Source organism: Macrobrachium nipponense, chromosome 46, assembly GCF_015104395.2.
Source record: "Macrobrachium nipponense isolate FS-2020 chromosome 46, ASM1510439v2, whole genome shotgun sequence".
In the NCBI taxonomy this organism is placed as follows: domain Eukaryota; kingdom Metazoa; phylum Arthropoda; class Malacostraca; order Decapoda; family Palaemonidae; genus Macrobrachium; species Macrobrachium nipponense.
The window spans coordinates 38,364,460-38,382,220 of NC_061106.1; the positions used below are offsets into that span (position 1 = coordinate 38,364,460).

General features: G+C 38.1%; 2 protein-coding genes across 4 annotated transcripts in view; one reads left to right on the top strand and one right to left on the bottom strand.

The window, feature by feature from the left end:
• Positions 1–17,761, bottom strand: part of LOC135214922 (ATP-binding cassette sub-family G member 1-like) — a 354,258-nt gene that overhangs the window by 141,137 nt on the left and 195,360 nt on the right. The window lies entirely within an intron of this gene.
• LOC135214698 (uncharacterized N-acetyltransferase DDB_G0290199-like) overlaps positions 16,580–17,761 on the top strand; it is a 153,466-nt gene continuing 152,284 nt past the window's right edge. Inside the window, exon 1 of the mRNA XM_064249031.1 lies at positions 16,580–16,646. Within this exon, the coding sequence (XP_064105101.1) occupies positions 16,580–16,646 (67 nt within the window). The remainder of the gene's footprint in view (positions 16,647–17,761) is intronic.

Here is a 17,761-nt window from a genome sequence, read left to right on the forward strand (position 1 = left end):
CATGTGTGCTTGTATGTAAACATTAACACATGAATATATAAAAAGTACATTTTTTTATGCAAGAGCAAAAAATGATCGCAATAATAACCAGACAGACAGACAGACAGACAAGTACCCCAGCACAGCAAAAAAATTATGCATAACCTCCGCCATGTTACGACTCCCATCAACAATCAATCAATAACCGGCAGAATGGGTGGGGAATTCCCCGCTGAAACTTTGCTCTTCCGGAACCATATATTAACGGCGAAGCGAATAATTGGTGTTTCCACTACCCACACATTCCCTAAACCATGACTTGAAATTTGAGACCGGGGGGGGGGAACACCCCTCCACCTCCCACCACTTCCTCCTCCAGCCTTCATCGGGAGCGGGAATAATTTGCAATGGGCCTTGAAGCCAACGCACTGAGGTGGCTGACATTTCGCCTATTAGAGCGAGGTCTCCTCTTTATTTATTTATTTGTTTATTTACATTAAACATGAAATCTAACAAACATTTTGCCAGACACATGATAATATATTCTTAGATCTCGAATACGTTTTTCCAGGCCTAGAAAGCGAAAACAGAAAGCGTAATTCTAATACAACTTTTCGTGAGGATTCCAAATATGCTCTTATTGTTCTTCTGTGATGAAAAGTATCAAAGATATCAGGGGATGGTGTTAACCGGGTATCATTTTGATCCGAATATCGGGCCATGATAACTTCTTTAATATTAGTGGTAGAGAGAAAAAAAAGACAACGTTATTCTGATAGAACGTTCAACGGGGATTCCAAAATTATATGGTCTTATTTTTCTCCTACGATGAAAAACAAACGGTGATATTACGGTTCAAACAATGACGCTCTATGGTTGCCAGTCGTCCGGCGGCTAGTACACACGCGCAAGGACTCACACATTTCAAAGCAGACTAAAAATCATCAAACAAAGCCGGTCAGTTTCCACAGCCTTTGAGTCATGGTGGCGTTCTTTCCCATTTTGGAAAAGTTCGTTTGGGTAACACATCATGGGCTCGATTCACGGCAGTTTTCATTTATTATTATTTTATTTGAGATATGTTTTATATATGCTGATAAGACACCGCTACAAAATGATGTAAATATATTAAATGTTCATGTAACATTCAGACCATGCAAACCTCATGATGAAAAATATTATACACACATTATACATACGTACATACATACACATTGTATGTATATGTGTGAGTGTATAACATATATATACATATATTTATATATGTACAATTATGTCAGAAATTTGTTTTTGTGAAACACGTTCCCATGTGTTAATTTCCATATATAGGTGTGCGTGTATATATATATTTATAATATATATATTATATTAAATAATATATATATATATATAGATAAATAAACATATATGTATACATAGATAAATACACATATATATACATAGATAAATATGTATATATATACTATATACTATATATATATATATATATATATATTTATAGTATATATATAATATATGTCTTGTCAGTTCTGGTAACACGTGGCCTTACCTCATAATTAGCAAAGCCTCCGGATCGATAAAAATCTAATGAATAACTAATGACCTGGAGCGCTGGAGTAATTTCGGCCGTGGTGACCTTTCAATTAAAATTCCATCTGTTTTTTTTTTTTTTTTTTTTTTTTTTTTTTTTTTTTTTTTTTTTTTTTTTTTTTTTTTTTTTTTTTTTTTTTTTTTTTACACAAAACTGCTCATCTAAGTTTTCCTTGAATTTTATATATATATAATATATATATATATATATATATATATATATATATATATATATATATATATATATATATATATATAATATAATATATATATATAGGAGCTACGACGCGTACTAATTCGTAAGGCTTGACTGACTCTAACAAAACTGCTAAAAGTATCATAGTTGATAACAAATAATCCCGAGACGAAATTACAGACGAGTCGATTTTCTGAGAGCAACAAGAATGCTTTTCATTCTTATTAAGAAAAAAAACACACACACACACACACACCAAAAAGGCACCTGATAATATTAATTCTTTTTTTTTATCTAAAGATGCGTCTTACTAATTGGGTATTTTAACGACATAGGCAATAATTTTTCGTGTTTGAGCTATTTCTCTTTCTAAGGAATCTGGTTAAAAGGAAGATTAACCTACAATATACTCAACAAAGACGAAAGAAGACGTTTGTATAACAAATGACCTAAGACACTATCTGGTTATGACTGCCCTACTTCTTACTTTAAAGGAGGAAAGAAAATACAACGTACTCTATACTACTTTCCTCAATTTCTACAATTTAAGAGACACTATCTCTTTGACCTTCTCAGTGCTTAAAATTCTTGAGGAATATTTATTTGACAGACATCAGCATTTGGCATATACAGGACAGCTTCAAGTACAGGGAGTTTTTATCCGGGCACACTTTGTTAATGAAAATACGAAAACTAATTACCGTAATCCTTGAGTTAATAGGGTTTAAATTGGAAAAAAAATTATTTTTCATTTCTCTGTACGCAGAGAGAGAGAGAGAGAGAGAGAGAGAGGAGTTAATGCTTTAAAGTCCGCACACAACAACACATAAACAAATACACTGTACATGCTGAAAGATTAGTGGAGAGAGAGAGAGAGAGAGAAGAAGAGATGAGAGGATAGATAGAGAGAGAGAGAGAGAGAGAGAGAGAGAGAGAGAGAGAGAGAGAGACGGCCACCTTACTCGAGAACGATCGTTTAAGCTGGCCATGACATGACGAGGGGCTGAAATGGCAGCAATAGGGGGGGTTGAAGAACAAGGTCGAAATGTTAATATTGCGGCCCGAAAAGGTTGAAATGGGGTACCTTCCCTCGAAGGGGGGACCATCACTTAAACGACCTTCTGATGACGCCAAAGGGAATTCACTCGGCAGCGTATATTATAAAATAGCTAACTCGCTAAATTGAGAAATGGGAAGTATATGTTTGACCGCTATGATCTTCACGCAATTCTGCGTATAACTGAGTGTTAAACACACAAGTACATATAATTTCTTATGTTAAGGATATGTGCCTTACTAATAACAGACCAGCCACTTGGAAGGATTTCCTTTTTATCAGAAATATATGCGTTGCTACGCACATCCGGTGCAGAGACATATAAGCCTGCCATCCAAACGATTGTATATGAATGTTTATTCCAAGTGTATGAGCAACTGCTGCCCTTTCTTTGTTCTAGCGAATTTTTCAAAGGGAAATACGTTGCACTTAGATAAAGAAGTATGACGAAACTTTAGATTTGTAAATAATTTTCGGGAAACGGATGATTCGAGAAATAAAAAAAAAAAAAAAAAAAAAAAAAAAAAAAAAAAAAAAAAAAAACAGCCAGCTAGACGTTTTCCTGTTTGCTTCTGCCGATATTTGATTCAGCTGAGATCTTTCGCAGCTACTGACAGATAAGACAGTAAGTCCTCCTGTTTCCGCGGCTTCTACTGCAGAAGCTGCTGCCGCTGTTTCTGATTCTATTTCTGCGTCCTTTGATGAGATCAGATTAGTTTAGTTACCCTTTGGCCCTCCAGCCGTTTAGTAGTATATCTTACCTTAAACAGACCACTGAGCTGACTAACACCTCTCCTAGGGCTGGCCCGAAGGTTTAGACGTTTTTTACGTGGCTAAGAACCAATTGGTTACCTAGCAACGGGACCTACATGATATCGAGAAATGAATTTCTAATCGCCAGAAATGAATTCCTTTGATTCCTCATTGGCTGAGCGGGGAATCGAACTCGGGACTACCGAATCGGTAGGCTAGTACGTGACCCACTCGTCCAACGAGGAACTCCCCCAGCCGTTGCTAATCCTACGGACGCATCCAACCTTGCGCTGTACATACAAAACTCACTGTCTACTACAAATCTCAACAAAAAGTAAAGAAACAAAACGTATTGCCCTTTAAAGTAGAATCAGGAACTGGAGACGAAAGCAAAAGGGAGAAAGCAAACGACTAAAGCCCTTACAAACAACCCCCCACCCCCAGGCCCCCCCACCTCTTGGGGATTCCGTGTGTGTAGCACCCTTCTCTCGTCATTCCCTCAGCCAAAGTCAATAAGGCGAGTCTCCTGTCTCCGGGCTCAGCTGTCGAAAATATGACAACTTTCGTCGGCAGAAGTTTTCTTCTGGGGGCCCCTCGGCAAACTGGAACTTATTACTTTATATAAGATAATGAGCTTTTTTTCTCTCTCTCTCGTACTACAGGGATTTTGAAGTTTTTCTTTTTTTTTCACTTAGGAACAGTAAGTTGTAAAAATGACTAAAAAAGTATAAATACCACAGGGTTTGCGTCGTGGTAATGCTAAGAATTGAAGCTTCTCATTAAGGGATCTCTTAGTCTATGATTAATTTAAAAGGGAATAATTCTCTACAAATAAAATTACAGGATAAATTTCCATTAGATGGTCCAGCAAAGGAGCTTTTAATTCAGAAGAAACCGTCAACTTTCCTTTTGAAGAAATAGTTTCGAATAGAACCAAAGTCCTTCAACTCATGTTCAGGAGAAGCCTTTGAATTTACAGTAAACGCAACGAAACTGTAGAGCAGAAATCTAAATAACTTTGCAAAAACATTCAAGAATAGTGTTATAAGTGACTCTAATAAGTAATCCTTTCTTTAAAAATCACTTTAAAAATTTTTAAACCTATACATAGAAAGGTGATTTTATATCAGATCGAATGTAAACGTTATTTTTCTTAGTTTCCAATAATAATAATAATAATAATAATAATAATAATAATAATAATAATAATAATAATAATAATAATAATAAAAGTTGGAAATAGATCCTCTCTTAAACAAATCTTGTTAAAGACGATGGCAGGAAGATTTACGTTCATAATAATAATAATATAATAATAATAATAATAATAATAATAATAATAATAATAATAATAATAATAATAATAAACGCTCACACTTCCAACACGATATTCAACATTACGAAGAAGGTTCCCCAATCGATTTCAAGAACGTAGAATTCATGGAAAGATTTCTCCTTGCAGTTTTTCATTCCCTCGTAACGATACTTCGAAAGGGATGGAGCCTTAAGTTCGCGTGGTTGTAGCACAAAAGTTCCCGATGCGGTGGTTCTTATTTACGGCCGAAGTTGGAGGAAATTCAGTACTTTCTGTATCTCGCAAAACGGTGAAGAAGAAGAAGACAGCCTTTTACAATCAGGCGAGAAGGACTGAATGTATACAGCACTCGTCACTTGAAGGAACGTATGTCAGGAACACAGTAGCAACATGGAGATAACAGTTGATGTAGTACTTGTTCACCGTCTCGCCGACTTGAGGAACAACTACCACCACTACTAGTACTAAGTACTATTACTAGTACTATCACTTCTCGTAATCAACGTAAAAACACCATACAAACAAACTTCTAGTAATGCCATTACTATTAGGACCATCAATAATAGTACACAATTACTACAGCCATCACTACTTGTACGCCATTACTACTATCTCCGCTACTAATACTAACATTTAGTACGTCCACTACCATAGCTGGTTTCATTGCATATGGCCACTCGCGGGAAAAGATGTGGCACACACGCAGGGTAGCACGTGAGTGGCTGACAATCAAAGTTCAGATACCGTTTGCTTATTGTGATGAACTCTAAACAATGTCTTCAAAAGCTCAATGCTTATACAAACAAAGAACTCAAGGCCCTTCTTAAATGAATGATAAACACGATGTTTTGTGTCGGTAACAAACCAACACAGGCACGCGAAAGGCGTGGCTTGTATCACATAGTCTAACTAGATCAAACACAAACGAATAATGAGCTTCCAGTGTTTTTCATTTATCCACAGAACGTCAATAACACCAAAATTAAGTGAATAGCCTTCATTGCTAGTACCACAATACTATTACTACCCTCACTAGCACCACAATACCCTTACTACACTCTGTTTTTTTTCCATCTGTCCACCTGCCTGTGGTGTTTGCGTCCCGTGCTTTAGATAGTTACATTCAGCTTACTTTCAACAATTATAATAATATCCTATTTCGAATATTAACGGTGTAATTCGTATACAGTAAATTATTAAAACACTTTTCAGTTGCAAATATACTACACCCTGATATCCTTTTATTTACCTAAAACTTACACATAGCGTAACTATCTAAAGCCCGGGACACAGTGTTACCATACGCAAACAGATGGACAGATGGAAAAAAACAGAGTATAGTACCACAATACTATTACTACTCTTACTAGTACTACAAAATATTGCTGTATACGACTTCGTTAGAAGATACCGTTGATGCAAAGACCTCTAAAATAACCTTTTTTATATGAGATTTTCCTATCCAAGGCGTAAACAAACAAGAACTCAAACAACGCCAATACACAAAAGTAAGCACATATTTTCCAATGAAAAAGTGACAGCTATAACGTGCAGTATAAGCAGATTTTCCCAAACTTTTAATTAGAACTGTCATTAATTAACAGGAGTCACCCACCCCTGTACCTCCGTAACTTTTTGGCAAAACAGAGAGAGAGAGAGAGAGAGAGAGAGAGAGAGAAGAGAGAGAGAGACGAGAGAGAGAGAGAGAGAGAGAGAGAGAGAGAGAGAGAGAGAGAGAGAGAATACAACACAACGAAGAGCAATAGTTAATCTTTAATCCAACAACTTGGCATTAAAATGAATATGAAATGTCTGAAAGTTCTCAACTGTATGAGAAAATTCCCCGTCTTTTTTTTTTTTTTTCCAAACTTGGCAAGAATCATGAATATCCCGATATCGAAGACTTGCACGGAATGGACATACAATGCCTTCGCTTTACATGAAATGAATATGCCGATCAATGCGAGTACCTGCCTATCAAAAAGAGAGGATTATTACATAATAATTTAAGTTTTTTTTTTTTTCAAATCCCTCTCACGATTCTTTTAGAGGATTATTACATAATAATTTAAAAAGTTAAAAAAAAAATCCCTCACGATTCTTTCAGCAGATGTTAATACAACAAATCTTGTAAGCTTTTGTCAATGATAACTTCTGCGGGTTTAATTTATCATGATGTTATAGCAGTACTTCGTCGCCTTACAAACTGCTCAAACACACACGCACACACACACACACACACACACACACACACACACACACACACACATATATATATATATATATATATATATATATATATATATATATATATATATATATATATACATACGTATATACATCTAGTATATATGTATATAAATTCCCATCTAATCACCTTTAATCCTTAAAGGTTCTAAAAAGTATTATCCTTCTGATTCTAAGATATTATAGGAGGAGGTTAGATGCACCATGCGTCTCCCCAGGACCAGTTACGACCCCACTACAATCGAACGACTATCAGGTACAAAATTCAGTACCTGGAATACGTGACAAGCACATAGACACCGAGTTCTCTCTCTCACTTGTGAGGCGAGGCCCTGTGTTCAAGTTATACATTATTAAATCTTCAAAAATTCGCCGATAGATGTTTAATTCTTGATAAATTCTCTTGAATAATACATGTATTAACTTCTGAAGAAGCAGCCATGGAAATTATCTTTATCTCTGTGAATGAAATAATAATCTATAATTTCTACTTCGTCCCGTCTCATCGACCCTTTTATTTATTTATAGATTTTTTATTTTATTCATAGAGATAAAATATCCTTTCATTCATAAGGGAAATTATGAATGAATGAACAGTCTTTATCTCTATGAATAAAATAAAAAATCTATAAATTCTACTTCGTCAGTGATGTCGACACGCGGTATTCTTGTAGTACAATAGAGGATTAAAAAACAACTTGGATAGGCCATGGATGAGCAGAAGAAAGAACAGTTCCAACAAGTAAATGAAGATTGAAGAATCTTGAACGCGGTGCTAAAGGCTTCGGAACAAATAAAGAGGTCGATGAGACGGCAGAATATATTCTAGGCCTAAAGGGAAGGAACATTTATAAACGTGTGGGTAACGCAGGCAGTAGAACGTTCAAGGACTAGGTCTAAAGACTAATCCAGAAGGCCTTGACCAAAGGAGCGTAACCTATTCCATGTATTATGCCACTGACTAGGTTCATCCACCTGTAAAAAGACAGCTGGTTCCTCGTAGAACCAAGAGGAATATTATGGTCATTACCATCCCTTACATTCAAACTTCGAAGCATTTACCTTTACCTACATGAAAGGGTGAGAAAGACATAAATGAAAACCTACACAGAGCGACCAGACAGGGAAATCGTTCATAATAATTAAAAGTAGTAGGCTTACAAAGACCTGCAAGACCGCTAAAGAGTTACCATGACAACTCTCCAACATACTCGAGTTATAACGAACAATGACGAGAATTCTTGGAAGCAAAAGGAAGAAGTCATGTGAACGAGGAACATACATACTTACATATATAATTAACACACGTGTGTGTGTGTTTCTTTGATAAAGCTTGCTCTCATGGAAAAAAGTTTGTCCTTTTTTGTCACAATACAACGAAGGAGAAGGAGGAGCCACATCCTTCACCTCCACTCGTTCATTCTTTCCTTGTTGTCTCAGTCATAATAAAGAACAATTCCGCCTTTCTCTCTTCCATGAGCATGAGTGGTGCTTCTCGTAAACGGCGCGTGCTTCATTAAGTGAAGTATTCTATTTTTGCATGGCCAAACTTTGTAAAAGAGAGAACGTCTATGAATGCGTAGGCTTATAAGTTATTTCAAAACCTCGTCAGAGGGTATGCTGGATGCAGTTTACCAAAGAAAGGAATTAGGAATGACCTTGACGCTAGAGACCCATATCATGAATATATATATTTTGAAATACACAATGATCCGAAAATACAGAAAACTCGATGTTACAGTGAGAAGAACGAATAACAATTATACATTCAACGCTAATAATAGTTTAAAATCAATAGCAGGTCCAGACTAAATGAAGAAATAAATACTCAAGGGAACGTCTGAATAAAAAGCACTGACACGATCATTAAAACATAAATCCCACATAAAATGTATTAAATTTAAAATGTAAATGGATGGTACCTACGGAAGGGGCTTATTCCTCAAGGAAATCAATCCAAGCTAGGAGCGAGATAAGAAGGAAGCCCAGAAAGGGGAAGTTCGTATGTATGTCCAATACTGCACGTGAGAAGGTGGTGCGATGGGGGTGGGGGGGGGGGAGTGGTAAGATGGTGGGTGGACAGGATGGGGCTGGGAGGTTATATCTGGTGGGGGGGAAGGATGGTCGATAGGGTGGTGGGGAAAGTGGAGTGGGTGGGGGGGGAGGCGGGACGGCGAAGGAGGAGGAGGAGGTGGCTACATGCTGGGTGTTCCCTTCCCACCCGTTCAATACAAACTCAACTACAGCAAAGTGACCTTGTGTTTCTATTCTCCGTTCCAGAATTTGTTGTGTGTGCCAAACCTTTGGTCGTTATGGGTCTATTGATATCACTGTCATCATTTCGCTGTCTACTGTTATAACTCTTATCATTACCAGACGTCCACCTAATCAATATTATGCACACGACCTCCAAATTCTTTATTATCATTATCATTACTTGTAGCAGTAGGTAACAAACTTCAAAGAGCCAACAGAAGTCTTTAAGTGGATATAGAAAAGCAGAGAGAGAGAGAGAGAGAGAGAGAGAGAGAGAGAGAGAGAGAGAGAGAGCTACCGTTAATGAGAGAGGTGCCTCAAGCTCTATCTCTGCCCTCAGAAACGAGATACCAACGAAGCCCTTGTCCATACTACGGAAAGAACTCGAAGGGCACGTCATTGACAGCAGGATATGGAGGGCGTACACGTGAATTTGAAAGTATGATAGTTAGTATAAGATAGTACACGTGTTCATCTATATATAAAAATAAATGTATAATTAATCTAATACACAATGAAGAACAGTCATGGAAACCAACGCACTGCACTGTTGAAGTATATTCAAACAGCGAAGAGGAAGGTGTGGGTTCTCTCCTCAATAGCTTCTGGTTGAACCTGAGAAGGAAGTGTACGATCAACTGAATGATCGCTTTCTTTTCTTCCTCTTGTCTTCTTCTTCTTCTCATTTTTCCTTGGACGTTCCTTGAGCTTTTCTTCTCCTTCTTGCTCTGACCTCAAGACATACTTGGAGCACCTAGTAAACTAGTCTCTGCGCAGCAGTTGTTATTCAGACGAAGATAAAAATGTCGATAAAACAACAGGGAATTTATCCGAACTACATTTCGCTAGTCCTATAGGCCTAGTTGTGCTTTTATAATAGCCGTCAACATTTTTATCCTGCATTGCTCGAATCTTTCGCCATGGAATGAACTCATTCATTATCCGCGTCTTCGCATGGGAAGAAGACATCCTACTGGGACCCTTTTATACTCATCCTTCAAACCAAAAGAGCCTGAGACGCCGCCGCTGCTGCTGCTGCTGATATCAAAGTCAAATCCTTCTTCCTTGGCCACGCCCATTTCTGCAACGCCCAACCCCCACGGTGCAGGCTGGCACGCCCACGAACTTTATAGTGGCCTCATCCCACTCCACTTTTACAGAAATAAGGGATAAAACAAGACGGGAAATACTCTTAGTTTGATGTCTCCGTGGCCATAGTGTGCACTCACTATAGTGACGTATACAAGGCGCTAATACAAGTTCCTCTCTCTCTCTCTCTCTCTCTCTTTCTCTCTCTCTCTCTCTCTCTCTTTCTCTCTCTCTCTCTCTCGCTGGGACTGCCAGCATGAATTATGCAGCGGCACTAAGACCTGATTTAGTATTATCATTAATGGACTAATTTGTAACCCCGACCTTGGTATGAATTACATAGTTTTATTACGTAACGTAATATGTTACGTTAAAAATTTCTTTCGTTCTTAATGGCCAGATTATCATGAACCCATACAGAATTTATTTTAATCTTTTTTTACGTCCATCACTATTGAAAAATTGAAGTTGAACGTGTTCATCTTTGAAACATCCAGCGCTAGGTAATGTAATCTGATCAATCAAGTATATATACCTTGGGAAGTTCTACATCGTCATTCTCTACTTTTTTCTAATATTACATCAGGAATTTATGACAAAAGAAACATTAGCAATATGTTTGTTAGGACTTGATACTGGATAGTGATGTGACTACGTTTTTTCTCTGTAGTAAGTCCTTTTCTTCGTTTTTTATTGTCTTATGAGCTTAAGTTATTTGCGTTTGAAGTTGTATTATTCTTGATGTTGTATTTTTTCTTTGTAGGCCATGTACTTGCAAGAACGGAAGAGATTACTGTCCACTGTGTTTATTTTGTATTATGTCTCTTTGTGGACAAATTTGTACTAATAATTGTATATTTTTTTGTCAATAAAATACTAATTAACTAACTACTTAGGTATGAGACAAAGGCAACTGAGCCGGCGTGCAAAACCCATACTAATTAAAGACAGAACATAGGAAAATGGGTCTTACTAAAGACCGAAACGATGGTAAGACGCTAACGTGTAAATGTACTTAGGTATGACGAATACCTCTCTCCCTGTCTTGACGGTTGAGCAGAGGTGATGAAATGACTGCAGTGGTTCAGGTACCTAGCAACTGGTCAAACGACAGTCGGGAAAACCCCCTTCGCGTGCGATCGGCATTAAACATACGAGCCGAAACTGACGTCAAAATCTGGCAGCATTATTCGCCCAACGTGTGACCGATCAATTTTCCTATATTCAAACAGTCCTCCTCCCCGGCGCCGTGGGTGGGTAGCGCCGTCAGTGCACACATCACCCGGTGCACTGTAGGCATTTCTTGAAGAGGTTCTTTGCAGCGTCCCTTCGGGCCCCTAGCTGCAATCTCTTACATTTTTTTTCACTGTACCTCCGTTCATATTCTCTTTCTCAACAACTGATTCATAGAGTAGCTGCGAGGTTTTCCTCCTGTTACACATGGCAACACTTTCTATACTCCATTACCGTACATCGCTGAATGATCTTCTAGGGCCCAGAGCTTGGCCTTTGGCCTAAATCTTATATCCCGTGATATTCTGTTCTACATTCTGCAACAGCAGAGTCAGTGTCACAACGCTAATGACGATAATTCGAGATCCCATAAATACCCCAGACGGGTAGGAGGCTCTTGCCAGTCTCCATATTTGAACGGTAACCCTTCCAGAGGAACCACCTTCCGTGATTTTCCGTGGCTTGCATCCAGCGTGCACGCAAGCAAAAGGAACAAATGCTAGCTCGACTATAATTGCTTATTCCAAGCCTGATGTCAACTGGAGAAACAAAAAAAAAAAAAAATAAATAAATAAATAAATTCAAGCTGATATGAAGAAGTTACCTTCAACCTGTTCTTAACAAATTTTTCATATTTGTCGCCCAGAGAGAGAGAGAGAGAGAGAGAGAGAGAGAGAGAGAGAGAGAGAGAGGGGGGGGGGGGTGATTACCGGGAAAAACAAAATGACACGAATACATCCTTATCTTGAAGGACTTCTGCGTATAAGATTTGACGCAAACCAGAAACACATCCTCGTCTTCGCTGATCAATATCAAGAGACGAATTCGAAGGCAAATACACAGACATGGCTGATCACTTCGTCTACATTTCAAACTGATAAGTCTCTGTCACAAAAATAATGTCGTTTTTCGAAATATTTTCATTATTCGTCGGTAGATGAATCATAGAATTCCTTCTCCACTGTACACGTACGGTATTAGTTACACATACATACATACATAGATACACAAACACACAAACACATACACGCACACACACATTAATATATATGCATATGCATCTGTCTCTTTTTTATCTAAATTTCGCACGCCAAAAATTACTTCCGGTACGCCAGTCCCTGCACAGTGCAACGTCACCATCACCTTCACAGGCACTAACATATATCATCATCATCATCATCATCACTATCATCGTCGTCATCGTCCGTGACGGGAGGCCCATCCCACCTTCACCCCCCCACCCTCCCGTTCCATTTCCTTTCCCCTCTGGTTTTTTTGGGATACGTCCAAATTCATTCGCCTTCCGATGAATCAGTGTGTCCTATCTCTCCGAGATTATTTCCTCCCTTTTCGTTTTTCATTTCATTCACATTCGTCTTAATATATATATGCCAGTTCCATGGGTCGTTTTGTCATCACACCGCTGGACTGTGGAACAATCTCCCTGAGGATGCCGTGTGATTGGAACTTCAAAAGTTCAATTGAAAATGCAATGCACTTAACTACCCTTAACTACCCTACTATAATGCTCCTTGTACTTTAATAATTTACTTGCATTTTTATATATTTACTTCTCTTGTTCATCTATTTTTTTCTGTATTTCCCTTTACCTCCAGTTACTTGTAATGCCCATCATAATATTCTTCGGGAAGCTTGAATAATAATAATAATAATAATAATAATAATAATAATAATAATAATAATAATAATAATACATTCGAATTTTCGCCTAATCTCCCGGATTTTATTATCGTCAATTGCTCCTTGCACGAGACTGCTGCAGTTGATTGCAAGAGATTTTCGTAAGGCTCGTTACTCCTCTGAGAGATGGGCCGTTACAACGAAGGTCAAAACTCCTCTCTTACCCGGAATTACGACCAGCATACATTTTTCTCCATTGTTATTCTGCTTGGTGGAATGTCAAGCTGTCAAGAAGTCACGCTTCCTGAAGAATGTCTGTGCATCCCGTAGAGTTTCGAGACTTCATATATTAATTGTTTTCGTCCGAGGGCCTTCCAGATTTCCTGAATACACGAAGGGCGTGTTGCGGTTGTAGCGAAAGAGCGCTGTTATTATAGTAACTATTGCAACGAGGGACGAGCAACAAGGAAGTGATTGAGTTTGTACAGGAGAAGATGAAGTCAAACGGCAAAATTTTTTAATACAGTAACATCATGGTTTCGGTTTCTGCAACGTCACGTTGCTTCTCTACACCGGATATTAAAATATCAAAGATAAAGAGACGCTATGACTCATTGCTACCGGAGAGAGAGACATCACATTTCTGTACACTAAGGAATAAGCAACAGCCAGCAGAGGCAACAGCAGTAACAAGTAACAGGAAAACAAAAATAGCAACAAGGAAGAAAGTCTTCACCGGAGCTTGGCGAGAATTAATCAACATCTATCACAAAAACAGGTCCAATGTAAAAGGAAAAATAAAGTTGTCTGAGCTGACTGACAAAACATCAATGAACGCCAAGGAATTTTTATTTAATTTTATTTTATTATATTAGGAGTGAATCTAGCATAACGCATTCGAACTGTGAACATATTCCAAAGCACAGTACATTAAAAGTCAAAATATGACTTGAATAAGTACCATGAATTCTTACAACTAACTATATTTTCCAAATTACACTGACTTTTCCTTTACTTTGTATTCCAAGTACTCTATTTCACTAAACTGTTGAAAAAGGGCACCTTAATGACCATATGACTGAATAAACCAGGAAAAAATATAGAAAGGGCAGAGAGATAATGCTGAGGAAAAAAATCTCAAACCCCAAAAACAAAGATTGATTTGCATACAAAAACAAATGGCAGGAGCTTAAAAAAAAAAAAAAGGAATCAGTCCATGAAATAAGCATATAGCCCTCAAACTATCCGTTCAATTGAAACATTCTAATATTCCAAAATCCTTTGTTAACACGTGACACATTTAGACATATACGCCATTCGCCAGTACGTTGAAAAGACCCACACAACAAGCTTCCACGCTATTCCACTAACACAAAGAGAGAGAGAGAGAGAGAGAGAAATCCAATCTGAAATCCTGGTAAGGTACGCGTGTACCCGGGCTGATGGATCCCAAGACCAACTCGATCCATGTGGTGGTACATACCAGACTGCTTTGGTAATGCGACACATTACGAGTTACATAAGTGCTACATTGCGTGTTTCCGGTACACAAGGGTACTCTGGGGTCGTGACGTTGTTTTGGATCGAGACACAAGGCACTTTCGCTTTTTAAGGATGGAGACTTCATAAACAAACTCGCAGATTACTTTAATTATTTTACCATTTGAACGCTGATATGAAGATTTCACCGAAAAAGCGATATCAATATTCTAACACAAAATAGTTTACAATATCAAAAGGTTTCAATGATTGGCCTCTTGAGTAGACTATCGAGATAAGTACTACTCCACTTGTTAAGCGTGGCAAGACAAGAGGCGGTTCTTGACGATAATGGAAAGACTGTTTTATATATACATAATATATATATATTATATTATATATCTATAATAAATATAATATCTATATATATATATATATTATATATATATAATAAATATATATATAGATTCGGGGTTCTTGACGTTCTTGACGATAACGGAAACATAAAAAAAAATGGTTAGAGAGAGAGAGAGAGAGAGAGAGAGAGAGAGAGTGAGAGAGGCAGGCTAATCTCCCAGGGAGAGTTATCACGACGTCCCTCTGAGTGTCTTCGGTAAAGCAAAAACCCGACTTCGTAATATCCTACGAAACATCCTCATAGAATCATGGGGCCTCTACCTTGTTCCCCGTGGTTCACGGACACACACACACGGATATATATATATATATATATATATATATATATATATATATATATATATATATATATATATATATATATATATATGCCTTCCTTCTCTCCGATTGTCCTTCAGGCCTCTAGCAATGTTTTTTTTTTATTTATTGCAGGTCGTCGATACAGGCAGCCATGACAGGGGTATGAGGGGGAGGGGGAGGGAAAGGGAAGGGGAAGGTGAGATTTCGGGGAGAGGGGGTGGGGGGGGGCGGGAAGGAGACGAATTGGGTATCTTACTCTCTATAACTGCCTTTCGAGTCCTGTCACTCGAGGCGTGATCGATCGACCGACTCCTCCTGCTCCTCCTCCTCCTCCTCCTCCACCACCTCCTCCTCCTTGCACTGGACGACGAACGACGCCTCTGTGTCATCACCATTATATCATCATCATCAATATCATCATCATCATCATATCACTATGGGACTAATTCAGGAGAGGAATCTTCTCCAAGACGCTATATTCCTTGCCCCTACGAAACGGGCGACGTTCTTTGGAACGAGGAGAGGAACGGCGCCACAGGATCCAGGGCGTTCTCGAATACGTTCCTTTCACTAAACAAGCTGTTACTGACAGCAAAAAATCTTCTGGAAAAAAATAGATAAAAACAACAACAGTTCAAGAAGGCAGTGGTCGCGACGACTGGAGTATACGAAAGATGCGCGCCACTCGGAAAAAAAAATTATATATATAATATATATATATATATATATATATATATATATATATATATATATATATATATATATATATATATACAATATATATAATACATATATATATACACACATATATATATATATATATATATATTATATATATATATATATATATATATATATATATACAAAGCGAAAAGAAGAGGAGCTTTCGCTTGTGAATGAACTCCGCAGATAACGGAGGAGGAGCAGGAGGAGGAGGGAGGCCGTCATAAACGGTGCTGCGGAAAGAAGAAAGAGACGACAGAAAAATCAAAAGTGAAAATCATGTAACACAGAATGAATAGCCCCGATGCCGGAAAACAAGTCGGAGGTAATTAAAGGTGGGAAGACTGAGAGCAGAATGCCAGTTAATGGGGGTACTGAGAAAAGAGAGAGAGAGAGAGAGAGAGAGAGAGAGAGAGAGAGAGAGAGAGAGAGAGAGAGATTGGTGAAGGGAATGATGTCGCCTTCGTTTTCCGTGTTGATATGTACACTGATTTACACGCGTGCGCGCGTTCGCTCGCATACACAAACGCACACACACATATATAAACATAACGTGCATTTAAAATGTTTGAGTGATAAAACTTATACATTTTTTTGTAAGTTTTGGTTCAGTCGCTTCCGTCAACAATGAGAAAAAAAAACTTGTTTACGCCCCCACCACGTAAGGAGTGTGGCGAGGGGGCGAGGGGGGTGTGTTTGGTATTTACCGGGGGGGGGGGTGAGAAGAAGGTGGTATTTACAATTGACCTTGTCAGCGTTAGATGAAGGCCGAGTCCATAGAGCCAAGATGATGAAAATTCTTCCTTGCCAACACTGCAGCAGACAAGAGGGCCTTCATTTTTGGCATGGTGCCTAAATCGTGTGAGGCAGCTATTTCGGTAAGTGAATCTATATATATAAAATCCCACACTATCATTTTTTATAATCTTTACAATAATCCGACAGTGTTAATTTTAGCGAAATGAAAGAATTTAATAAGCACCATCATTGCCAATTCATTGGAGCTCACACATATGCCGATGCCTTTACAAACTGTTTCCATAATTTTCTAGTTGTCATAGTAATGCAATAATGATAAAAATGTTCTAATAATTATGTCTATATACTAGAAATAGATACGCTAATTTCACTTATTTTCCACGGTTTTGTGTAAGTCTTATACCCAGTTTGGAGGGTAAACGCATACCAACTGGCAACGGTGCTTGAATCCGCAATACGTCGGTACCTGCTTACATTAACACTTTACACACTGGCATACCGATATACGTATACACACTGGTATACCGATATGCCACAGCAGTATCGGTATAATGCTCTAGACGTCACCACTTGGAGAAAGTAAGTCTCATCTCACTGCCCATCGAAGAGATGCCAGGAAGGGAGACTCACTATTTCCAGAGTAAAGGAAATTAGACTCAACAACAATCATTAAGTTGTTTTCTCGCCCCGCCCACCTTTTTAGATGCTCTTCGGGAGGAAACTATCC